The 27,161-nt window shown below is 37.1% G+C and overlaps 1 protein-coding gene across 5 annotated transcripts in view; it reads right to left on the reverse strand.

The window, feature by feature from the left end:
- The window catches only part of LOC104611393 (calcium-transporting ATPase 5, plasma membrane-type), a 77,507-nt gene that overhangs the window by 44,041 nt on the left and 6,305 nt on the right, over positions 1-27,161 (reverse strand). For all 5 annotated transcript variants that reach the window (XM_010278416.3, XM_010278415.3, XM_088892864.1 and 2 more), the window contains 5 exons: positions 22,788-22,857; positions 13,010-13,080; positions 12,622-12,705; positions 12,461-12,538; positions 12,313-12,384 (listed from right to left, as the gene is read on the reverse strand). In XM_010278416.3, the coding sequence (XP_010276718.1) occupies positions 12,313-12,384; positions 12,461-12,538; positions 12,622-12,705; positions 13,010-13,080; positions 22,788-22,857 (375 nt within the window). The remainder of the gene's footprint in view (positions 1-12,312; positions 12,385-12,460; positions 12,539-12,621; positions 12,706-13,009; positions 13,081-22,787; positions 22,858-27,161) is intronic.

The following is a 27,161-nucleotide window of genomic DNA, read 5'->3' on the forward strand; positions in this document are numbered from 1 at the left end:
GGCTGATGTTTTGACCAAAGGTATTCCAAAAGAGAGACACACTATATAAGCAAGCTGGGCATGATAGACATCTATGCTTAGCTTGAGAGGGAATGTAGAGAGACTGGGACGCGTGGGCCCAAATGTCTATTTTATGTTTCAATAGTAGGTTATTTATTTTGTATGCTAATGGGCCTATCTTATTGACATGTTAACTTCTTTTAAGTTACTTTAAGTTTATGCTTAGTTGGACGCCCCACTTAAGGGCCGATTTGTAATTAACCACATTAGTGAGAGGAGAGAGAGGTGATTATAAAACCCTCTTCTTCTTCCTCATCCCCTTCCATTAGCATACAAAATAAATAACCTGCCACTAAAACATAAAATAGACACTAGGACCTACTCAGCCCAGTCTATCTACAGAAGGTTACATCATGGGTGGAACTATTGCATTCAAAGATCAAAAAACAGGATTCAATTTTGAAAGATACTAATCTCCTTTCATTCATCAACAAAAACATTGTATTCTCCTTGGTCGTCCCCCTATGTGCAATATGGTGGAAGCACAATTGGTTTAAAGGGTCAGTATCACAGAAATGGGAAGCCAAGTGGGGTGGGTGAAGATCCAAAGAGGTGGAGATGGTGAAGGACCTTAACGAGGAGAGTCAAAAAACATAAGAAAATGAATAATTTTGGGGAAAAAAGGAGATAAAATCTCAGAGATTTTAAAAAACTTCATGATGGTTGATGCTAAGGTGGACAATGATTCGTTTTCTTAGGTTTTCACTAGAAAGTTGAGGGCGGGTTTAGGAAGTAAAAATCTGCAAGTGTTGGAGGACTAGAACAAAATTACAAAAGTGATGATTCTTTAGATAACTTGAAAAGATCCAAAGGGTCAAATGGCGGTCAATTACATTGTGTTACAAAAGTTTTTCATCGCTTGAAAGAGGGGCATTTTAGGATCAGACCATGTGGTAAATACAAAAGATATTACAAGAGGAAGGGGTTTTGAATGATAAAATTAGAACTAAGAGCAATGATAAAATCATTTGTAACGCTATTCATATGGAAAAAAATCAGAGTAGGAAAGTAGGAAAATTCTAGTCACTCAAGGAAAATGTAGCATTAAATATGGAGTTTCAAGATGTTGAAGATGATCTAGAGGAAGAGAAATAAGAAACTAAGGAGGATAACAAGGAGGTAGAGTTAGACAAAGTGAGAAAATTATAAGTACAGATCCAGATAAGATAGTGGAAACTAAACTTCAAGAGAGTAAAGTGTTGGGTTTATACTTTAATGGAGGGAAGCTTTTGCAGGAAAAAAAGTATTGAATGTTGGAAGAGAAATATTTGTTGAACAAGGAAAAATAGAAAGGGGAAAATCATTTGGTAGTAAGGTTGGATTTGTCTTGAATGTTTAATGGATCGTCCTGTGTTTTGAAGTTTTTGTTGGGTCTTGGTAGTGTTTTCTGCTCTGTTGTGAGAGGATTAGAGGAGTAAAAGATTGTAATCAAAGTGTTTGAATGTTTTTGTTGTTTTGGGTATGGGTTGTGAGTTTTCAGGTGATATCTTGTCACTTCCAAACTTGTCAATGCAACACCTAGGCAATTAGGCAATTTTCAAGAGACACCTCACCCATACGTAATGTTTTAAAAGCGCAAGGCGCAAAAAACGCTCAAGGGCCAATTTGCGCCTGAGGCGCAAGGTGCAAGGCGAGGCACACGCCTTTTTAAGCAAGGTGCAAAATTACAATAACAAAGGCTAAAAAATCAAGAAAATCAGAAAATTCATAAAAAATGCCAAAAAAATTACAAAAATATCAAAAAATATAAAACATATAGTTAATAAAAAATAGAAACTTAAATTTTAAAATAAATGTTTTAAAAAACCTATTATCTAAAATTAAAATACATAAACATAACACGTAAAGAGTATTCAAGTGAAAATTTAGAAATAAAAGCAAACATATAAAAAATTTTCAAGAATGTAAAACCCACAATCTCTTTTTTTTCCTTAATTGCATTGCTTCAAGTAGCTAATGTGATGTAAAACATATTGCATTCTTGATTCTATGAGTCACCTTTGTACCACACTCCTCAAGGCAAGCCCGAACAAATCTATCTTAGGGTCTGAAATTCTTATTTCTCACATAAAAAATAATGATATTATAACTTCCATTGCTTTTTAAGAAGATATTTTATTGCAACGAATGAATGAACAATATTAGAAAATGGGGGGTCCTTAAAGCTTGCCTCGAGGGGCGTGGTCGGGGTTCTGGGGGCAGAACCCCTAGCCCGGTCATTAGACTCAACAAAGCAAAAAGCGCAAAATTTTAAAAAGGTGCACGCCTAGACTAAGGCGCAAAGCGCATCAGGTGCACGCCTAGGCACACCAAGCGTGCGCCTTTTGAAAGGGGTGCACCTAGGACCTAGGTAAGGCGCATACCCCAAAATGCGGCTCGCCTGTGCACCTGAGGCGTTCCTTTTAAATCACTGCCTATACAGTTGTAGTTTTCTATGTAAGGCACTCACTCGAGTATTAGGTAGATCGCTATGTAAGGCACTCACCCAAAACCTGTTACAAACTCCACTTTTTGTTTTTCGTCTTGTAGGGTTTATGTTACAAACCCCACTTTTTGTCTCCTAAGGGGACAATTTTTTAAATTAACTGATGCCTCAAAATAAAATTCACAATACAAATTACTTATATGATTTGATTGATAAGGTTATTGAGGAAATAGGAGAAACATGTGGTGCAAGTGATTACTAATAACCACTCTACTTATACTGTTGCAAGTTATTTTTTGAAAATAAAGAGGAAGAACTTATTTTGAAATTCTTGCACTCTAATTGTTTAGACCTCATGTTAGAGGATATTGGAGACTTGAGGTCTACAAAGAGTTAAATTACCAAGGCAAGATAGGCAACAACCTTTATTTACAGACATCCTCTTTTCCTTGCTCATTTGAGGGAGGAAAAAAATGTAAGGCATCTTGCTAGGCGTGTTGTCACAAGGTTTTCTACTTTATTTCTTACGTTACAAAGCTTGTGCACTATCAAGGAGCCACTAATTTCTTTATTTATTAGTGGTGTACGGAATAAAAGTAATGGACAAACAAATCAAAAGATTTAAGAGTCTCAAGTACTATACTTTTTGTTGCATTTTGAAAACATTTGAGGATTCCTCTATTAGCTTCCCAACCAATTGTGAAGGTTTTACGGTTGGTTGATGGTGATAAAAAACTTGCAATGGGGTATTTCCATTATAAAATGGAATTGGCAAGAGAGAACAAAAGAAAACTTTGGTGGGAAAGAGAGAGAGAGAGAGAGAGTAATTAGAACATTTTAGAAATGCTCGACAAACATTAGAATAATAAGATGCAACAACCACTGCACCTTGTTGGTTTCTTCCTCAATCCAGCACTTTTTTACAAGGCTAAAGCAGAATATGAAGGAGACTAATTAAATGGTAGTGAGGATCAAGGTGCATAGGATGAAGACAACAGCAAGACTAAGTTTTCAAAGCAAACAAGTGCTTAAAGTCAGGAGGGATTAATAAGGAAATTAAAATTAGTAAGGCACTGGGAACATTCTGCTAGGAAGGCAAGAGGCTGCAAGGACTGTTTTCAAAGGATTTTAATAATGTGAATAACTGGAGATGGGAGAGGAAACTAGAGGAGATGACTTGGTAAGTATAACTAATAATAAAGTTAAAAACCAGTGGGGAACCACGGTAAAATAGGAGGGGTGCTAAACATGGGGGTGAGAAAGCAAGTTAGGAAGGTAAAAAATGAAGAGAATACCATGAAATGCAACAGGATCTTGGTGAAATGCAGCAGCTATGTGTGAATCAAACATTGGTGAATGGTTTGCAGTGGAAGAAATTAGGTTGTAACAATGTCAAATCCAAGGGTAGTCAAAAAAGGCTAAGAAAGATTGAAAGAAAGATATTCACCTGGCACTTGGTTCCAAAATAATTAAGATGGCTGGTAATGGAGCCTTTCAAACATCTATGCTCCACCAAAATAGGAGGCTGAAAAACAAATGATTTTGGAAGAACTAGTAGACATGGATAAAAGGCTGGATTTGCTATGGTGTTGATGCAGGATCTTAGTGATTCAGCCACAGAAACAAAAGGTAACAAGACAGAAAAACAAAGATGGAAATAAGATGAAAAAACCAGGCAACCATACCTAAGGTGAGGGAAATCACACCCAATTCTGTAGAGAAGCGTTCTCTGTTCATTAGCCAGAAACTGTTCTTCAAATGAGGCTTACAACCTTAATAAGAAAGAAGCTTCAAAAGGAAGAAACTTGCCCCCTAAGTTAACATGCCCAACAAGCCACGTACAAAGAGACGTTAGATTAGACTACACCTGCCCCAAACAATTACATATATAAAGCCAAACAAAGGGAAATTACTAGGCTATGGCCTGTCCACAAATATAACACCTTAAACATGCAAAATTACAAAAAAAAAAAAAAAAAAAAACTTTTTCTGTCTAGAAATGTAAGTCATATAAGTCCTGTCCAACAGAAAACTCCACCACACAAAAAAGCATCTTAAAGTGGATTGAAAACTCTAGGATCTTCCCAACCAAGTTGACCCACTGCTAACCTAGCCCCATGTGGGCCCACATCATTGTAAAGATGCCAAATAAGCATAGGAGTAGTTCCAGTTGTCTTTTGATATGCCTTATGTTGATTCCCATCAGGTATTTGGGGAGATTTTAATGTTGCAAGCAGAACTAAATATGAAATGAGGTAAAGACGAGAGAGACTCGACGGCAATGAAAAGATTTAGAAATTACATAACCAGGCAATGGTAATAATTGATCCTCCATTGAATGGTGCCAGATTCAGATGGTCCAATGAGCAGCAACCCCAAATTCTTCAAAGACTGGATAGATTTCTTGCCAAAGGATCTTGGGAGGAGCATTTGGATATAACTAGTATTGACTTGATTGATAAATGGTGGGAAGAGATCAAGGGACTGTTAACAGCTAACAACTAATACAACTACAAGAATTAAATAGAAGACTAAATAAATGGAATGAAAGATCAATTGCCCTACTTAGGATAAGAAAAAACGATTATTGGAGTAAATGGCAAAATTAGGACCGGTCGAATTGGATTGGTTATAATGAGAGGGTCAGAAGAAAATGCATTTTTTAAAAAATAATTATATCAGTTTGCAAGTACAGTGAATGGCTGTACAAAAAAGTATACTCAAAGTAGATATAAGAAATTATGTATAATCAAAGATAACATCAAAACCAAAAGGGATGAGAAGCGGCTGTCCCCAAACAGAAGGATTGGCAGCCATCCAAGACCAAAGGGTACCAATTATATTGTTTTTCAACACCTCATTAGACCAGCCTTATTGCTGAATATACACTCATTCCTCTCCCTCCAGATCAGCCAAACAATTGCATCCAGAATAGATAGCAATAATCTGCCTCTTTTACCCCTTGCTGAATATACATAGCTCATTATGTCGCAAGTATGGAAGTCCCTTTGTGAGAACATCGGCCAGCTACTCCTTGGAGTTAACATAAGGAGTGCAGATTTCACCCTTTTCTAATTTCTCTTATGAAGTGCTTGCCCACTTCAATGTGTTTTGTCCTGTCGTGTAGGACAGGGTTAGTAGCAATGTTTATGGCTGCCTTATTATCACAGTAGAGAGACATGGGGCTATTCATTGGGAACCAAGCTCTCCTAGTAAGTTCTTCAACCTAAGTACTTCAGCCACCCCATGAGCCATAGCCCTATACTCAGCTTCAGCACTAGATCTTGCTACCACATTTTGTTTTTTACTCCTCCATGTCACTAGATTTTCTCCCACAAAACTGCAATACCACTTGTAGATTTCCTGTCATCCAGAGCACCTACCATATCGGCATCTATATAGACTTCCACTTTTAGATGGTTCTGCTTATGAAATAGCAAGCCAATTCCTGGATACTTCTTTAGGTACCTACGAATTCTTTCTGCAGCCTCCATATGTGGTGTCTTAGGGGAATGCATAAACTGGCTTAAAAAACCAACCGGATAAGCTATGCCTAGGCGTGTCATGGACAAGTAAAGCAATCTTCCCACTAGTCTTTGAAACTGTTTCACATCCTTTAGAGGTTCACCATCATAATCACCAGATTTATGATTAACATCCATGGGGGTGTTTACGGGTTTTGCCACTAGCTTGCTTGTGTCATGTAGCAAATCAATGATGTACTTCCTCTGAGAGATGAAAATACCCCTTTTGAGTGGACAACCTCAATCCCAAGAAAGTACTTTAAGGGACCTAGATCCTTTACCTCAAATTGTGAGGCTAAGAACTCGTTCAACCATTTTATTTCAAAGCCCAACTTCCCCATAATGATGATATCATTCACATACACTGTCAGCACTACAACTTGTTCCCGACACCTCTTAACAAAGAGAGTGTGATTAGACTGACATATTTGAATCCTACCTGCTAAACTGCCAACTAAAAACTGTTGAAGCATGCTCTAGGAGATTGATTTAGACCATAGAGGCTTCCTCAACTTGCAAACCTTATTCTCACTTCCTTTGGCACAAAAGCCTGGTGGCTGAACCATATAAACCTCCTCCTCCAAATCACCATTTAAGAAAGCATTTTTTATATCAAGTTGATGCAATTCCGAGTCAAGATTTGCAACCAATGAAAACAAAACCCGAATTGAATTCATCTTTGCTACAGGGGAAAATGTCTCATCATAATCAATACCATAAACCAGGGTGTACCCTTTTGCTACCAGCCTTGCTTTGTATCTTTCTACTATTCCATCAGCCTTGTGTTTCACTGTAAACACCCACTTACACCCCACAAGGTCTTTCACTTTTGGAAGATCCACCAACTCCAAAGTGTGATTCTTATGGAGGGCATTAATCTCCTCCATAGTTATCTGTCCATTCAGGATAAGTCAGAGCCTCTGCCACCATTTTGGGTATGGGAATACTATCAAAATCAAATAAGAAAGCACGATGAGAGGGAGAAATATGGTCATAAGATACATAGTGGGTTATGGGGTGTTTAATAGTACACGATCTGACTCCCTTTCTATGAGCAATCAGGATTCCAAGATCATCCACAACCAAAATGGGAACAAGAGAATCAACAGGGATAAGGGTGCCCGGCTCATTTGGACTTACCTCATAGGAGTCTAATGGCATCGGTTGCTTAGTGTGCGGTAGTTCTACATCTTTAGAACACTGTTGTTCTCTACGGCATGTATGCAAAAAGACACAAAATGGAGTTGGATCCAGAATAGAGGGAAAAGAGACTTGGCAAACCTGCTTTTCCTCCTCTGTACTACTCTCCCCTAAGGAGAAGCAAGGTAAAGTGGTTAAAACTTGAAGAAGGAAACATCCATAGAGGCAAAGTACATATGACCAACAAGATTAAAACACTGGTACCACTTTTGAGAGGAGGGATACCCAAGGAAGATAAATGGAATAGACCAAGGGTTCAACTTACCACGAATAATGCACAAAGACACGACAACCAAACACTCAGGGATGGAAAATAGAGGGGACTAAGGAAACAACAATTGATAGGAGGATATGTAGTTCAATACTCTAGAGGGCATGCAATTGATGGCATATTCAACAACAAGTACAGCATCTACCTAGAAACGTTTTGGCACATTCATATGCATCATCCCTTGTGCTACTCCAAAGTGTCTATTCTTTCTTTCAGCAACACCATTTTGTTGTGGTGTTCTTGCACATGAACTCTTGCGAAGGGGTCCATGAGAAGCAAAAAATTCAATAGTCTCACCATGGAAATATTCTTTCACGTTATCTAATTGAAAAATCCGAATCTCAACATGAAATTATGTGAACGCATCCTCTGGAAGTCCATTATAATCTTTGGGACTTCGTCTCTAGTACACATAGGAAATATCCATGTATAACGATAAAAGTCATCAATCAGTCTGATAAAGGCGACTCGAAGTCCCTTATCCATGTACGCTTCGAGAACCCCCCCCCTATTTGGTAATGTTGTCCATTCATTTATCCAAATAAAGTATCTTCTTAAAATCAATTAAAACTATAAAATCATTATTTTTTGTGTGAAAACTAAGAATTTAAGACCTTAACATGGACTTGTTTGGCCTAACCTCGAGGGGCATGGCACAAAGGCGGCTCATAGAATTAGGAATGTAATATGTCACATTAGCTACTTGATGTAATGTAATTGAGAAAAAAAGGGATTGTGGGTTTTATATGCTTGAAAATGTTTTATATGTTTGATTTCGTTTTTAAATTATCATTTAAATATGCTTTACATAATATGTTTATGTATTTTAATTTTCGATAATAGGTTTTTTTAACGGAAAAGTATGGACACCCCCAATGCAGATTTCTGAATTCCACTACAGATCTATAAACATTCAAAATGTCAAAAACCCCCACTCCATACACCAAAGCCTACCCGTGAAATGGCATCAATTCTGAGCTGGCACCTACCCCAACTATACTTTGGGCCTAAAAGTTCTGACCCTGGGCTGAACCGTCTTTCTTCCTTTTTATAAAACATTTATTTTAAAATTTAAGTTTATATTTTTATCAATATTATGTTTATAATTTTTTGAATTTTTTTGGCATTTTTTATTTTTAGATTTTTTTAATTTTTGAGCCTTGTTTAAAAAGGCACGTGCCTCACCTTGCGCCTTGCGCTTTTAAAACACTGGATGAGATGGCTAAAGGAAGACAACATTGGTTTGTGGAACTACAGCAATGAAAGGAAAAGATTTTAATGGTTGACTAGGGACATTGAGGTGAAATACAGATGGGTGAAGAGAACTGCTAACTCACTTGCTGATGGGTTACCAAGCAAGAGGTGATTAGGGGTTCTTTTGTTTGGGGCTCATTTCTAATTTTGTTTTCTTTGTATTTTGTTGGTGGGGGAGTTAAAGATAGTTTACCTCCCTCTTGTAATTAAAGTTTCATAAGTTTTAATAAAGTTTCTTGTTATTGATCAAAAAAAAAAAAAAAAACAAAAGCACCATCTTCAAGACAAATGAAACATCTAGAATCCTCAATAACAACATCACCGTCATTTTACAAATTCCAAGACACATTTGTTCACTCATACCTGTAGAGCAGACAGCTGGAAGCCATGCCAAAAATCTAACACAGCATAAATGAAATTTCTTATTTGAAATGAGTCAGCATACAACCCATGATAGCATTATGTGGTCAACAAAAAATAACCATCTTCAAGCCAAATGACCCAAGTAAAACCCTCAGTACCATAACTGTACTAGCAGAAGAAACATAAAAAAAAAAAATGCCTAGCTTGTTTTTTGAGTTCAGTTACAAGCATGCAAATTCGAGAAGTACTTCTACCATCAAGACCCTTCGCCAACAAGTTTGTTAGAATCTTTTCACTACCAAATGAACTACCAGTGCAATGAAAGCAGCGATGAGAATAACTGTCACCATCCTATCAAAACAAAACTCGCATTTTGGGGGAAGATCTAGCCCGGCAGCCCACAGCCCGCATTTTCGTCTTTTCCTGTTTGGTTGGGAGAAGATCTAGCCACCGAAAGACACCGCCCCGAAAAGATGCGATAAGCTCGATTCAAGCTTATTTTAGGAAGCTAGAAATGAAGCTTCTCGTCTTTCACCATCTTGCCTTCACGTAGAAAGACATGCCTCCAACCAAACAGTCTGTGGGCTGCCAAGATCTTTATGTAAAAGCCCACTACGTCTTTTACATGTCAGATCTTCCAGAAGATCTTTAAAAAAGACTCGCCAAACGGCACCTAATAAACTGAGCTTCTGCATTGCAACAAATGGCAACAAGGTCCTGCTTGATTTTCAGATTAGTTAAAGAAAATGAAAATTCTAGAAGGAATCTCCACCATGAAGACCCTTCAACAATAAATTCAGTAAAACTTTTCGACTGCCAAAAGAACCAGCAACTGCTTTTGGAGCAGTTCTGCTAACAACTTTCATTTTTCTATCAAGAAGCTTTAGAGCATCATTAGCTTGAGAAACTGTATCTCCATCAAGCATGTCAGAGTTCCATGCATGGTTTAAAATGCCAACATATTTTCTAATTTCGACGAACATATTTCCATATCCATGGATATCAACACAAAATACCACTGGAATAAAAATATTCCCCAGTCAAAACTATCAGCTCTATGTGGAGTACACAAGATAGCATCTGACATGATGAGTTAGAAACAATAGCATAAATATGTGGATTAGAAGTACTACTACCGGCCTAATGGAAACATGGTTTAAAATGCCCCTCCCTAATATTTCCACGACATATTTCCATCTCCAAGGGTAGCAACCCAAAATTTTACCAAAATCGACATATTCCCCAATAAACACTACCAGCACTATATGGAGTACAAGAGATAGTTTCCACAAAATATTTCCATTTCACTTCCATGGGTGGTAGGGGTGCGTGAGGTATTTTTTCAAACCGAACCAAACTGATCGGTTTTTTAAATATCCAAACCTAAACCGAACTATTGCAATCGGTTAACCGTGGTTCGGTTTTTCAGTTTTTTTATACACTTAAAATAAAATAAAATAAAACTAAAACTAAAACTGTCGGTGGTTTCTGGTGCCAGACTGCTGGTGCCGTTGGTTGCTGTCAGTGCTGGACTAGTTGGTGCCGGTGGTTGCCGTCGAGTGTCGCCTGAATGAGAGCCTGAGAGGTGGCACAGCTGGCACCTAGTGGAGACGCAAAGAGAAGTGAGAGAGAGAGAGAGAGAGAAGCGAGAACTGAAAGAGAGAGAGACAGCGTTGGTGCTTGCTTGTCAGACTGGTAATGTCGTTGGTACTTGTTTTCCGGCAAACGACGCTGCCGCTTGGTGTTGTCCTGCAAGTGGTTGGCATGAGCCGCACGGCCGTCTGGACTATGGAGTGAGAACTGAGTCAAAGAAGAAGAGAAAACGAAGAGAAGAGAAAGCCAGAAAAAATGAAAGAGTGAGATTGTGGGAGAAAAAGAGAAAAATGAGACAAAAAAGTTGGCAGGAAAAGACGAAAGAAAACTAGCAGTCTAGCACTTTGGCAGAGGCAGATTGCCGAACTTTTAATTGAAAAGGTTCAAATTTCAAAAACAAATTTGAAATTTGAACCTTAAGGCTGAAAGCCTACAGCTAATAAATCGGTAGGCGACTAGGCTACCTTTGGCCTAGGCTGCGTGTCAAATTTTAAATAGTTTAAAAGTCTGTAGCTAATAAAACAAAATCTTTTATTTGATTTTCAAAAAAACTAAAATATATAATATAAAATATATACAAATTATATTATTTATAAAAATATATATATTATTGTTTATATCGATTGGTTCGGTTAACCGCCGATTTTTTTAAAATGGTTAACCGAAACCGAACCAAAACTATCAGTTTTTTAAGAATATCAAACCGAAATCGAATAGACCGGTTCGGTTTCAATCAATTCGGTTTTTCGGATTTTTTTGCTCACCCCTAATGGGTAGTACATGAAATTTTACTAGAATTGACATATTCCCTAGTGAACACAAACATGATTATGTTACGGAAATGATGACCACACTGAACCAGCTCAAAATTCTATTTGGACATGAAATGAATTCTTAGTTTTCATTGGTGTAAAAGATTATTTGGATGACCCAATTAGATTTGTCTGCACTCTCTGTGAGTTTAAATTAGAATGTATTCTATTATCTACTTTTAATCCTTGGAGTCCACAAGACAACTTCATAGTATATAATTTTGTAACAGATCTAGTCATCAGATTTGTAATAATTTTCTCACAGATCTAGTCATTAGAGCAAAACACCTCCTCAACAGGCTTAATCATCATAAAAAAACCTGTAATAATATTTTAGTGCAATATTTTCTTTAGATGTTGTCATATGACCATTAAAAAATCCCGCAAATTTAGAGCATCTGCAACTGCACGGCTTCCATATTTAACACTTAACAATGCATCAATACCATCTTGGCACTTCACCAGAACTTTAGTAATCAACCGTCAGATCTACTCTCAACAAAAGCTGCAATTTAGCACAGCTAAACCCCTGCAAGTAGTATAAAACTGTAAACTGATCAAACCTGACTCGGGCTTACCATCCTTGAGCACTAAATGATGCTATTATTGATCGATATATTTCAACTCTGGGTTCTTAAATTTCGAAGGCAATGTAATCCATTGGCACATCATTCTAGTCATTGATATATTAGCTAGTCATTGATATATTAGCTAACAAGTCACATGCCAGCTATACCCAAAGCTACGGCATGCAGAATGCAACCATATATGGTGCACAGTGAGCAAAAAATGGAAAATATAATGTTTTACCAGCATGGTTCCATAACCATCAGCCACTTTGCATCCAGACATCAAAAATGGAGCCTTCTGATCTTTGTGAACCTGCAAATGACCCACGCTTAGCAAGCAGTTAAAATTATTAGACACATGATAAAATGAGAAAGTAAGAAAATCTTACAATCTTGCTCTCTCCAGTCATGCTAGATTCATCAATGGCAAGAGAATGACCAGAAATCAAAATTCCATCAGCAGGAACCTGGAACAGTAAAATAAAAATGTGATATAGATTGAGCATGTGCAATACAACCAACCGGAAGCAAGTAATCACAATCCACTTACTTGATCTCCAATTTTAAGAGGTATAACATCACCAACAACAATATCAAATATTGAAATCTCCACCCTTCTACCTCCTCTAATGACCTGTACTAAAAGGTTAAATAGGCGTACCTGGTTAACAGCATGGTAGGAAAACAGCAAGTGTTGTAAGACATGGACCCTGATGGTTGAACCAGTGACTCAGTGACCTTTTCAGGTCCCAGTCAAATAATGATTTTCATGGTCCAAATGGGCTAAGAACCCATTAAATGGTAAAAGCACAACCCAATGAGCATTCTGGTTTTATGTCCAGTCCAAGTGTTACAACACTGAAAACAACAATACATGGACATAAATGTGTCTAGATAACATAAGTATAAGAAGTGAATGGATAAGTATAGAAGACCACCTCCAACCGTATGTTTCGCTTCTCCTCATTTAAGTTCTGGAACTGAAGGGATTGTCGATAGTCACTGACAGCTATACAAATAAAAATAAAAACTAATAGTAAACAAGAGAATAGGATCTACTCCAGTACAACTAAATAATGAAATAGTTCACAGTAAATTTCAGAAAAAAAAAGAAAAAGAAAAAAACAAAAAGTAAAACAAGAAGATAACACCTGTCCTTTTTATTTTTGTTTCTTTTTTTTATAAATGTGTGTTCTGTGCACATGCATTAAAAAGGGGTAGATATAAATAGGCAGCCTCCTGATGCATGATGTTTTGGAAGAAAACAAAGACAAAAAACAATTCTAACCAATTAAACCAAAGGCCATGTGACAAGATATGAGAATGTCAAGATTCATGCAGGAAAGATCAATAGTTCTGGTTCACTAGGGGTTGTCAGTTCCAATTGGGGTTTCTATTACTTAGGGTTACAGTTTTGCACAAGGATACATTGTCAATCCACACCACTCTTGGATTGAAACCTTTGTTCCCATATCTCTAATTATGGTAAGGATTAGAAAGACCTGTAATTGCAAAGAGGCCTGATAACACATGCAGTAATACCCCTTGGAGAAAAACTCCAACAAACTCTTAAATGCAACATTTAACGACAACTCAATCTTTCCATACAATAATATCAAAGACTAGGAAACTACTTAGAAATTATTGTCTCAACTCTGACTACACCTAGAAATCATGTCTCACGAAGTCACATAACAAGTCAGTTATTCAATGCAAAAGCATTTTGCAAAATACAATGTTTGCCATTATAGTAATAAGTTCTAAAACTCTTTTGAAGCACAGTTTTCAAAATGCACACCCAGGCAGTGATTTAAAAGGTGTGCCTCAGGCGCACAAGCGAGGCGCATTTTAGGGTAGGCACCTCGCCCAGGTCCTAGGCGCAGCACTTCAAAAGGTGCACACATGGTGCGCCTAGGCGTGCACCTGATGCACCTTGCTCCTTGGCCCAGGAACGCTCCTTTTGAAAATTGTACGCTTTTTTGCTTTTTTTAAACCTAGCTGCTGGGTCGGGGGCTCCAAGAACCCCCTATTTGCTAATGTTGTTCGTTCATTCATCTTAATAAAATATCTTCTTAAAAGGCAATTAAAATTATAAAATCATTATTTTCTGTGTGAGAATTAAGAATTTAAGACCCTAACATGAACTTGTTTGGGCTTGCCTCGAGGGGCGTGGCACAAAGGCAACTCGTAAGATCAGGAATGTAATATGTTTTACATCACATTAACTACTTGAAGAAATGCAATTGAGGAAAAAAAGAGATTGTGGTCTTTACATGCTTGAAAATGTTTTATATGTTTGATATTTTTAAATTTTCATTTGAATATGCTTTACATGTTATGTTTATGTATTTTAATTTTAGATAATAGGACCATTAATTTTAAAATTTAAGTTTATATTTCTTATTAGTATTATGTTTACTATTTTTTATTTTCTATAAGAATCCTAGTGCAACTAGGATTCCTCTCAAGGAGTGTTAGAATTCAGAGTGTTATTAATAAAATTGTGAGACTTCTAGAAGCCCCAGACAAACTAGGAAGCTTTCTAACAGTCCAACTAGAAAACCTTCTTGCACTTGCTTTGGAGTGACCTACGAATAAATACAAGAGTCCCTATGCAACAAGGATTCCTCTCAAGGAATCTCATTCCAAAGGGAACTTATCTACAATTAACCAAATGTTATCCGAGGATGAATATAGGAGTCCAAGTGCAACTAGGATTTCCCAGTCAAAGTTTGAGACTAATCAAGATTCCCTGAAACTAGAAGATTCTCCCCTGTTGTCTAAGGGTATGAATTCCTTATTGAACATTGTCAAAAACCTAGAATCACTACCAGTCATACAAAATATCAAGAATATTGGCCACAAAGTAACCTCACTCATGATATATCAAAATGATTAAAAACAATCCTAAGTTTCTACAAAATTCTTAGGTCCCAAGTAGTTCAGTATTATAATGACAAATCATTTCGGTAATTGTTCTAATATGTATGTTTAGTGATGCAAGAGGCATTATTGTCCTTTCATCTTAGTTATTTCACTCTAATAAAATAACGAGTGGGAGCACCACTCTCACATTTTCTCCAATCTCTTGTCTTATCTCTCATCTCCCTTTTTCTTCTTCTTCACTTCTTCCAGGGCTGCTTTTGTGGTATCAAAGCAATTGAGCAATAGTTCTCTCAAGTTTCTCCCCTTTTGACCAATTTTTCCATCAGGTGATCTAAAAAGACAAGGAAACAGACCTTGGAGATTGGACCTCCTGGACTGATCAAAGGTAGAAAAACCCTTTTTTCTTATTCTTTTCCCTTGGTGGTAACACCAAGGATATTCTCTACAGACCTGAATAAAGGACTGATGTGGAAACTTTTTGAATATATTTCACATCCAATGGTACATACCAAGGCCTGTTGGAACTCGGAGACCATAGGAGCAAATCTTGCAATGCACTTTGTGAATCAGTTGTGCCCAAACAGCCTGGTTACAATGGCTGATGCGCAAAGCTGTTAGGGTGGTCTATATAGACTGATACAGCCCTTATTTCCTGTTGTAGCTTGTCTTTTCAACTTATTGAAGTGTCCTAGGAGGTTAACATGGCAGAAGAAGAATCAGCCACTTATAGCGGATCAGCAATTCATCCCAACCACACTACTATTATGACTACTCAAAAGCACTCGATGGATTCTGTACCTCGGATTATCTACTTAGTTCCATGAGATCAGCTGGAAAAGGATAGCAGGGCACTTTATGTTTCCTCTTTTTTTTAATCAATAACTCTGAAAATTTTTCATTAATTAAGATGCTTTAGGACACAACAACAAGAAGTTGCAATAGAAATCAGCATAGAAGCTGACCCAGGACAGAATTACAAATGTGCCCAAAACATATATGTTCTTTGAACCCCTTGCTTTGCTAAGCTATCTGCCCTAACTGTTGGCCGATCTCCTAACCCAAACCACCTGAATTGACAAATTCCTTGACATCCATTTAAATCTTCTGAAATCATTCTTCAACTGCCATGTCACCCCTTCCCATTTCTACAACCATTTTATCACAGTTTTTGAGTCTCCCTCGATGATCAGTCTATTACTCCCCAACTCTTTAGCCTTCTCAACCCCATATACTGCAGCTAGAAACTCTGCCCTTGCCATATCACCATCCTCCACAGGACCAGAGTACAGAGCAATGATGGAACCCTTTTCATTTCTAATGGCCCCACCAATACCTGAAGGGCCTGGGTTACCCTCACAACTCCCATCAAAGTTCAGCTTCTTCCAACCATCTATTGGAGGGGACCAAGTCTCAAAAACTTGTCATCTCATAGATGATGAAGCAGCAATAAGTCCCCAAACCCTGAAAAAGTCTTCGACCTTAAAATCTGAAAACAACTTTAAGCTTTTTACCAAGTGTGCCACCCTCAATGTTATTGTTTCAACTAAAGCTTCCTTGCATGTTTCTTTACTTTTAAATATTCTATCATTTCTTTCCTCCCAAATGGTCCAAAGTATTTCTGCTCTAGTGCACCTCCAAAGAATCCTACCCGTCCTTGTCTTACCGCTGATACCATTAGGGTTGAATAAGCCTTCCACCCTGCCAGGATAGGACCACCTGCACCCGAAAAGGGAAGTAAACAAATTCCAAATAAAACTGACAAAAGAGCAAGATATAAAAAGGTGGAAAGCAGTCTCACCACTCAACTTACACAAGACACACCGATTTGGGGACAAGCACCAATTTGGTCTTTTCCTATCAAAGGTATTAATACAACCATAAAAAACTTCCCAACAAAAAGCACTGATTTTAGGGGAAATAGGAGGGCACCAAAATTCTTTGACTGGAAAATGAAGAGAAGATTGTGTGGCAACAATCGAATGTAGAAAGGATTTGCAAGAAAAAGATCCATCAGAATTAGGACCCCAAACTCTAGAATCTGACCCACCTTCCCCCAAGAAAACTGAATTCAGCAATCCTAACAACTCAGATACTGCAAGAAGTTTGGACTCTCTAAGATTCCTGTTAAATCCAAAGTTCCAATTAAACCCTGAAAGGTGAGAAGGATGGCTTAGGAAATCAGAAATAGGCTTACCCTTGAACCTGGACAGATCACAAAGAGAAGGAAAATTCTCACCTAAAGGAATATCCCTAATCCACAAATCCTCCCAGAATCTGATTTTGCTACCAGAAGACAAATCATACCTGATAAAATTTACGAATGAAGGGAGAACATCACGGATGGCCTTCTAGGGAGAAGCCAAGTTAGCCCTACAGAGACATCCAACATTCCAAAGAGAAGAAAAATTCTCACCTAAAGGAATATCCCTAATCCACAAATCCTCCCAGAATCTGATTTTGCTACCAGAAGACAAATCATACCTAATAAAATTTACGAATGAAGGGAGAACATCACGGATGGCCTTCTAGGGAGAAGCCAAGTTAGCCCTACAGAGACATCCAACATCCCATCCATTGCTCGACATGCCATGAATACTTGCAACCACTTTGTGCCATAATTTATCATTTTCATTTGGAAACCTCCAAAGCCATTTGCTAAGCAAAGCCCGATTCTTCAGTCTAACATTAGTTATTCCCAAACTCCCTTCCTCTTTCAATTTCCTCACATTTTCCCATCAAATCAAATGATCCTTCTGCTTTTCCCCTGGCTCCCAAAGAAAATCCCTCATGATTTTTTGAATTTTCCTCACTATCCCTTGTGACATCCTAAACACTAACATGTAGAACACTGGAAGATTTGCTAAAGTGGATTTAATTAGGGTTATTCTCCCCCCCCCAATGAGATATAATTCCTTTTCCACGTCGCTAAGCGTTTCTCTATTTCAAATGATGATAATTGATTCTGAGGCTTCCAAACATATAACTAATAAACCTAGCCACTTTGCCTCTCAGCAACTGTCCAACTATTGTCCAGAAGAAGGTGAGATTGGCAGATGGTTCTTTCTCTACCATTGCTTCTCAAGGAATTATATTTCTCCCTAGTCCCCAGTGATATTCACTTAGTCCCTATGTTCCAAAATTTCCTATTAATCTTCTTTTCATTAAAAGTATTACCAAATCACACAACTATTCTATAACCTTTTTATCAAAGTTCTTTTGTCTTTTAAGATTTGACTTCAAGGAGAACAATTGGAAGGGGGATATATGTTTGATGGGCTTTATATTTTGGATGATGGAGCTAGCCTAAAGAAATCTAAACCTGCTTGTCTTATGAGAGAACTTATCAATTAGTGTAGCAACAGCCAAATCTATTTGTGGAATTGTCGTTTGGATCTTGTTTTCATAATGTCATTTCTGAAGTTATGTAATTTAGTGTCCCTCTCATCGTTGTAATGTTCTACATGCCAAATGAGCAAACATTGTAGAACTTCCTTCCTTTCCCTCTGAACAATATACGCGCTAAGTCTATATTTCATGTTGTTTCACTAATGTTTGTGGCCCTACTTCTATTGCAGTCAATGGTATATCCACTTCAGTCAAAAGAAGTCCTAGAAATAATACAAGATTTTCTTCGAATGATGTGCTCCCCGCATATGAAGATTGAAGTTTTTAAGTCAGACAATGCAAAAACAATACCCAATAAAAATCTTACTTGTTTTTATCAGACAATGGGATGTTGCATCAAAGACCTTGCCCACCGACACCACAACAAAACGATCATTGCGAGGAAGAACAAACATTTGTTGGAGGTTGCTCATAGTTAATGATTCAAAAGAACGTACCAAAGAATTTCTGGGAAGATGCAATTCTTGCCACAACCTACTTGATTAATCACATGCCTACGAGAATCTCACAATTTGGGGCCCCCATCATTAGTTATTTCCGACGTCTACCCACTTTGTAATTTTCAATGCAAGTGTTTTGTTCGTGACCTCTCCCCTCATGAGAAGCTAGATACCAAGTCTCCACATGTTTTCCTTAGTTATCCTTCATCAAAAAAAAATTAAATGTTTTGGTCTGTGTTACAAAAGTCACGGATGTATTGTACTTTGAGTCTCAGCCTTACATCCTTGCCTCCCCTCGAGGGGAGACATGTTGTGGTGATCAACTTCCATTGTCCATCCATATCACCCTTCCTCAATCTTAACCTCCTCATTTGCAACCTCTTCAAGTCTATTCTCATCATTAGAAGGACCATCATTTATCTGAAGATATGAGCAACCAAAGATCATAAACCTTGTATCAATGGGCTCTCAAGAGACAAGGCTTAATATGCCTATATCACTAGGGGTGTAAATGGATCGAATTCAAATCGGATCAGTCGATATCCGTATTCGAATCTGATTAGAAAATCTGGTATCCGAATTCGATTCAATGTCCAATGAATATTAAAAATTAATATCCGAATTCGAATCCGATTAAATATTCAATTCGATTCGAATTCGATTAATTAATTATTTTAAATAATTAATTATTTTAAATATTCAATTCGATTCGAATTCGATTAATTAATTATTTTAAATAATTAACAAATATATAAAATAAATATTTTATTGATATAAAGTATATAAATATATAACTTAATTAGTATATATAAAGTATATAAAATATTTTATATATTATATAAGAATTAAATAATCGATCGAATTCGGATATTTATCAAATTGAATCAAGTCATATCCGAATTCGACCGGTTAGATATTCGAATTATCCAAATTCGATTCGATTATGGCGAATATCGGATTTTCGAATACCGTTCACATCCCTATATACCAATGCTATTTCTAGTGTTTCTCTTCATAAAAATGGTATGGAGGCCCTAAAATTAATTGAGTTGACCAAATGCCATGTTAGAGAAAATTAGTGCCCTTCAAGAAGTAGGAATTGGTGGATATCTTCCTTGAGGAAAGGAGCTTGTGGGGTGCAAGTGGGTCTTATTTGTGAAGCATCAAGCTCATGGATCCATTAAGAGGTATAAAGGCAAGAAGGTAGGCAAGGATTTCACCCAAATGTATGGTGCAAATTATATAGAGACATGTTCTCCAACAGAAAAAATGAACTCCATACATGTTCACTTATCTTAAACTGCTAACTTGGGAAGGCATCTTCATCGACTTGACATAAAGAATGCTTTTTTAAATGGACTTAGAAGAGGAAGTGTATATGGTATTACCATTAAGGTTTCCTGCTAAAGGTAGTGAAGGGAAAGTTCGCCACCTAAAGTCTTTGTATAGATTGAACGTTTGAAACAATCTCCAAGAGCATGATATAGGAGGTTTAACAAGGTTGACCAACACACGGGGCTTAAATAATGTCAAGCAAATCACACCATGTTTGTGTTGGGTATGCGTTTTATTTTTCAACCATTGGATAAGTTTGTAATATAACAATGGAAGTGGTCCCTCATTTAGTCTAAGGTCGGTATTAGACATAAAAAGGTCCCTTTTGTATGTGTGAGAAAGAGCTCTTCTGGTAGTCATGCTCACAGTTCGGTTAACCAAACCATGGGCATATAGTTGAAGCTGAACCAGTAGCTTCGGTTTTTTCAAAAGTACTAAACAAAATTTACTGGTTAACCAGTTTACTGGTTCAGTTTCACAGTTTTTTCAGTCTTTTATATTGAAGGGAAAAAAACCAATGGCTTACCCAGGAGCCAACAAAGTTGGTTACCAACAAACCATTTGATTTTTCATTGAGATTCAGCAAGAGTGATGCTTGCAGTTGCAAACGATATGACATGGGTGTTGCGTCTTTCCCTCTTTTTTGGATGAACTTGTGCTAGTGTGAATGTGTGATTAATAAGCGATATATTTCGCTAGAGAAACTGAAAATTCTTACTTTCAAAAACTGCAAGTTTCCCTTTCCCTTCCCCTTTGTCAGTGACCATTATTTCTACCATGGAGGCTTCACTTTCCATTTGATCGTTGTTTCTAGCTTTCACTCTTAACCAACAAGTAGGGTTTTTAATGAAAACCAATTCTCCAATTACCAGAATGTAGAAAGAACGCTGCTCAAGTGGGAGTATAATGACGGGAAGAAGAATGACAGAAGACATTCATATGATATTTTTGCACCTGTGTTAAAGCCTTAAAGGACTAGAGAGGGATAGGTTATGACAAATGATACTAGATAGAGGTTAGGGTATTCAGCATGTAAAACAGCCTACTTTTTTACTGTTCTGACATGACAATCTGTAAAAAGCTTGGTGAAGCAAAAAACAAAAAAACCAATAGTTGCTAGATCAAATACTAAGGGAGAGAATCATGCCATGGCTCAAGGAGTTTCAGAGATATTGTGAGTGAAAATGTGCTTGAATTTGGTTTTCCAATAACCAGCCCAATGTCTTTCTATTGTGACACCATCAATATAGCTCATAATTGATGATTGAATAGGATTCTAAGATAGTGGTGGATTGGCTAAATAATCTGGATGATGTCGTGTGGGGTTACAAAAATGAGCTAAAGAAATACAAATGGCTGACAAGGAATATGTTTGTAATAATATAGTGGGTTGGGAGATCAGCTAATACATTTGCTGATGTCTTCACAAAACAATGGACGAAGAGGAAACAGTATTCTGGCTCTACTGTAATTTTGTATTAGCACTCTTGTACTGTTTGCTTTAGTTTATGTGCATTCTGTTTGGAGAAACGGCACCTCATGCCTCTTTAAGGGTATGTTCATGTAATCGGTCTTTGAATTAATGGAAATATGATATTTTATCTATCAAAAAAAATAGCTCATAATCATGTGTCCAACATGACAGGGCCAAGCACATGGGAATAGACAAGCATTTTATTAGAGAACAGTTGGAAACAAGCAAAATATGTATTGCATATGTTAGTTCTTTAAATCAGTTGACTGATGTATTCACAAAAGGTATAACTACCCAACATCACAATGATTCATCTAATGTGTTGGGGATGACTGACATTTATGACCCAACTTGAGGGAAGTGTTATAATATGTATGTTTAGTGATGCAAGGGTATTATTGTCCTTTCAACCTAATTTATATTCACTCTAATAAAATTATGAGTGGGGGCTGCCACTTTCTCTTTTGGCTCTCCAATCTCTTGTCTTTTCCATCTTTTCCTCTCCTTCACTTCTTCCTAGGTTGCCTTTAGTAAATCAAGGTAATTGCACAAGTGGGTATGGGTTATCATGCATCACCCCTTGCCTATTCATCATCCTATTCAGTCAAGACTCTAGAAACCGTTTCACCCCCTTCCTCATATGACGCATCAAGTGGCTCATGGTGCTGGTTACTTTGCACTTCAACCACCATACCTTTATCCCATGGACATCATCCTCTTTTCTTTCTCCTTCAGTATGAATAACTGATCAAAGAACAAGGTTGAATTAGTTTGGGAAATCTACTAGTGCAAAGGCTTTAGAGTTTAGACTACATAACAGCATTTCCTAACCATTGCCAAAGCCCACTCATTTTCAGCTTTGCTTTTTTCCTTTGCGAATCAACAATACACAATTGCAAATTCATTCCAATGCATTGGGAACCAAAGGACAATCACGTCATGACATGACAACTTAGAAGGAATTCAGAAAAGTAATAAGAAAACAAGAACTAATCAAATATTATGAACCAAGTGAAATTGCACAAATCCCGACCGCAGGAAAAAAAAAAGTTAATTCATGTTCAATTCAAAACATGCTACATATACCTAATATATGAAAACAAAGTTATGACCAAAACAATAATGAAAGGGTTAAACTAAGCACATTAAAACAGGCAGGAATGATGAATGGTGTACCTGTAACAACGATAACAAGAAGAACAGCAAAGGCAATGCTTCCCCCATCATACCAGCCCTCCTTAATACCCTATATTAGATAGTAGAATGGCAAAAATATCAATCAAAACAAATAAACATAGATAGACATAGATATAAGCATACAGTGTTTTAAAAGCACAATGCACAAGAAAAGCACAAGGGCCTTCTGATGCCTGAGTGCAATGGCAAGGAGAGGCATGCACACTTTTAAAAGAAGGCAAAAATCTTTTAAGAACTTCAAAAAAAAAGTACAAAACAATATATAGATAAAAAACAAACTAATTTTTTCTACAATTAAATATTTAGAAAACATGCTTGCTCAAAACTAAAATACAGAAGCATAACATATAAAACACATTGAGTGAAAATGCCGAAGTGAAGCAAACATGTGTATCGTACCAAAGTGCTCCAAGCATCAACAGCATAAACTTCCAATGTGTATAGTTATCTCCTAGTTGCATTACATCAAGTAACTAGTGTGTTGTTAACATCTTACACTCCTGATCCTAGGAGATTAGTCCACCACCTCCATAAGACCTTATGAAGCAAGCCCAAACAAGTTCATGTGGGTGTTTGAAGCAATGCATCCAACCTAAAACTAGAAAGGATGCATGATTGACAATAGACTAAGATTGATAACCCAGGGAGGTCTTTCCCTGGATTATAGACTCATTCAAAGCAACAACCTAGGAATAGATCCAATGGTTGATAAATTGATGGAAAGTAGACTAAGATTGTTTGGTCACATGCAAAGAAGACCATCCACCAAATGGTAACCTTTGTCTATGTCCAACTTACAACTAAAGAAAATACTTCCTCAAAATTTCCAACAAAAAAAAAAAAAACAATCCACCAAATCACAAGTTGTTTTTCTGTGTCTAACTTACAAATTGCATCTTCACCTCTTCATACACCCATTCATTACAAGAAATTGATCTGTTATTTGCCTATTTTGCACAAAGGCTCCTTTATTGGGTGTGGTAATCAAAGGGAGGAGACTTTTAACCTTAAAGACAAGATCTTAGCAATGATTTTATAAAGACTGGTTGCCAGACTGTACATCTGAAATCTTTAGGTTGAAAGGCTCCCAACTTTTAATGAATCAAGGTTAAGAACATTCACTCCCGACCCAAGTTAGTTACTCCCCTCTCAAAATATTCTCCAAAGACATCCAATAGATCACACTTTAAAATGTCCCAATAATCTTGAAAGAAAGCCATGGTAAAACCATGCGGCCTCAGGGCCTTGATCTATTGATGCAAAAAAAAAGGCCCCCTTATTCCAACCATATCAAAATGCCCTTCTAGCATCTCCTTATACCCCCTGCTTAAATTCAGCCAATCCAAAACTAAATAGATTTGATGTGATTTACAAAATTCCTAGCCATCTCCTGTGGACTAATCACCCCCCACCCTTTTTCAATCTCCAATCTGGACACAATTATAGGCAAGGCAACCGATTCTAGGCAGATGTCTAGATATAAATTTGGTTGGCATCTCCTTAATCCATTTATATCTAGACATCTGCCCCCAACTAACATCTTTGTATAAAATGTCCTTAAGCTAACTCTTCAACTCCCATCTTGATTCATTATCTTCTTCCCTAAAATTTCCTTGAGACTTGTCCAGCTCCACAATTTGCTCAATTATACTCATCTTCCTCTCCTCCAGCCTCTCAAAGTGCTCTAAATTCCATTCTTTAATCTTTTCTTTGAACATTTGCAGCGTTTTTGGAAACCTAATTCCTCTCCATTTAATTGTTGTCCTTCTCGCCGCCCACCACCCCTTTACATTTGTTTGAAATCTTGGTGACAAAGCCACACGTTTTTAAACCTATAGGCCAATCTATACTACTAATAGATCCCCATGGTTTCTGGAACTTCTCTTGACCAAAATACCCCTCTTTTTGAATTCGGTCCATCTCTATTGTGAGGGTAGAAATTGTAATTTGAATATTCCTTTTTAATGCATTCCATTCCCTCATTAGTTCCCATATTTAAGGCAGTAACTCCCATCCTTTAGGCCTTCACACATTCATTAGCAATGAGGATTTAATAAGAGATGATCAGAGGGAGAACTTTCTTAGTCCTCATAGACAACACCTTAACAATAATTTTATAGATGCTAGTACCTAATCTGATAAGTCCAAAATCCTTAGGGAATGTGGCATTAGACTTTTTGGCACCAAGGTTATAAAGGTAGAAATCATTCTCAGACTGATTATGCCCCTTCTGTGGATTGGGAGTTCTTGATAATGAAAATTGAGCAAAAATTTTAAAATTTCATAAAAATAAATCCATTTTTGTGTAATGTCAAATAGGACAGCTCATGATGACATAATTAAATAATAAATTTTAAAAATTAGATAAAAATATAAAATATTATATAAGAAATTTCAAAATATCTAGACATATCTATGATATTATTATTGTTATTACAATTATTATTATCTAAAATTTCCACGTGCAACGCATGTGCACATTTACTAGAGATTAGAAATGAGGCAAGGCCTACAATTTAACCCTCTCAATCTTGTAGCATATCCGATCACTTTGAATGTTGGACCAAGTGATTTTAACTTGCACTAGAGGCAACTCCTTGATCTCACCACCACTAATGATGTGATTAATGTCAAACAGTATATGCCCTTAACTACAATCAGATTGATGTACATAAACATTTATCAATAAATGAATAAAGTACATTATTGTTTCATGCTCTTACTGGTGTGCTTCTGTGAATTACTCCTTAAACTGGACATTTAATAGAATCGTGTTAGTTTAGAATATTCTCAACCTTTGGATAAACTTGGGGAGTATATCCTAACAAAACTAACACCGGTGTGCTGCTAAACTAGTGGAGCAACTTGTCTCAGCTGCTAGGATTAGACCCCAAGCAACTACTACTGTTTTAGAAATCAATTTCAATTTATGCCCTGGACCTTAGAGATAGACGGGCAAAACTGAAAAGTTGCACTTAATCCCAAAACGTGATTATGATACTACACTAGGTTTTGGACTAACCTGTCTTTAATCCTGGAATCCATCCAAACAGAGAGTATGACACTGCTTTTTACTGTCAAGGAAGAGGTCCTTCCCTATGGGCAGTGTTTTGATGACTATGGGCCAAGAGGTTAGGTGTCAAAGACCATTATAGGTAGATTTTACACCAGCTGACACGACAGCACACAGACGTGCCAAGCATGACACGATTGTGTGGGTTGTGCTAGGCCGAGGGTTTCAAGTCCACAAGCCGGCATGGAACTTCCCGACACGGCCTGCAGGCTCACAACGACTAGCCGTTGAAGACCCCCCCCCAACGGCTAGTTTGATCTTTTGGGGGGGGATTACAAAAATACCCCCCAACAACTATATAAGGGAGGTATTTATGTATTTGGCTTTGGGGGACAAAAAATGACAAAAATGCCCCCCCACATCTACATAACAGTTAGTTTGGGGGCATTTTAGGTAAAGTAATAAATGACTTTACAATGACCAAAATACCCCTCCCAACAAATAAAAAATGACTAGTGTTTAGGGTATTTTAGGCAATTGAATTACTTTTAATTGCTATAAATAACACAATTCTACACCATTCTCACCACACCAATTCAGCAATTCTCTTCTCATACTCTCTCAAGCTCTCATAGTCTCATACACTCAATACTCTCTCTACTCTCCAATTGACAAGTCTTGACTTTTTTCAAGTTTCAATGAGAAGAAGGCTTGTTCAAGTATCTCAGTTAGCAAGTTGGGAGGCTTCGACCATTGAAATCAAGTTGAGATTATGAACTGGCAATCTAGGTGAGTACAATTAAATTAATTTTAATTTTTTTAGATTAAAAAAAAATGGTCGGCTCCTACCGAAACCAATTGCCCAACATGTTCAATGTCAATGATATTCGATCACAACATGACAACATTAGCATTGATAATGATATGGATGCTAATGAAATTGGAGTTCCTACTCCTAGTATTGGTACTATTGTTGGGGGTAAAGGAAGGGAAGTAGGGAACTAAATTAACTAACCCAGTTTGGAAACTATTTAAAATAAAGGAGGTTGAGGGAAAAGGAAAAAAGTTGTTTGCCAAAAGTGTAGGAATGACTTTAGCTAATTGTATTAAGGGTGGTACTGGCCACTTGGGCAGACATCTACCCACCCATGAGAAACAAGAAGATGAAGGGAAAGAAAAATCCCAAACACAAATTAGGAGGGGGGGTTTGGTACTTTTAAATTTTCTCAAGAAAAAATGAGGCAAAAATTGGCAAAATATATTGTACATGTTGAAGAACCATTTTCATTAATTGAGGACAAAAAACTTGAAAAATTTTTACGTCCTTCTATAAATCCTCA

This window comes from Nelumbo nucifera, chromosome 8 (assembly GCF_055504915.1).
Source record: "Nelumbo nucifera cultivar China Antique chromosome 8, China Antique-T2T, whole genome shotgun sequence".
In the NCBI taxonomy this organism is placed as follows: Eukaryota; Viridiplantae; Streptophyta; class Magnoliopsida; order Proteales; family Nelumbonaceae; genus Nelumbo; species Nelumbo nucifera.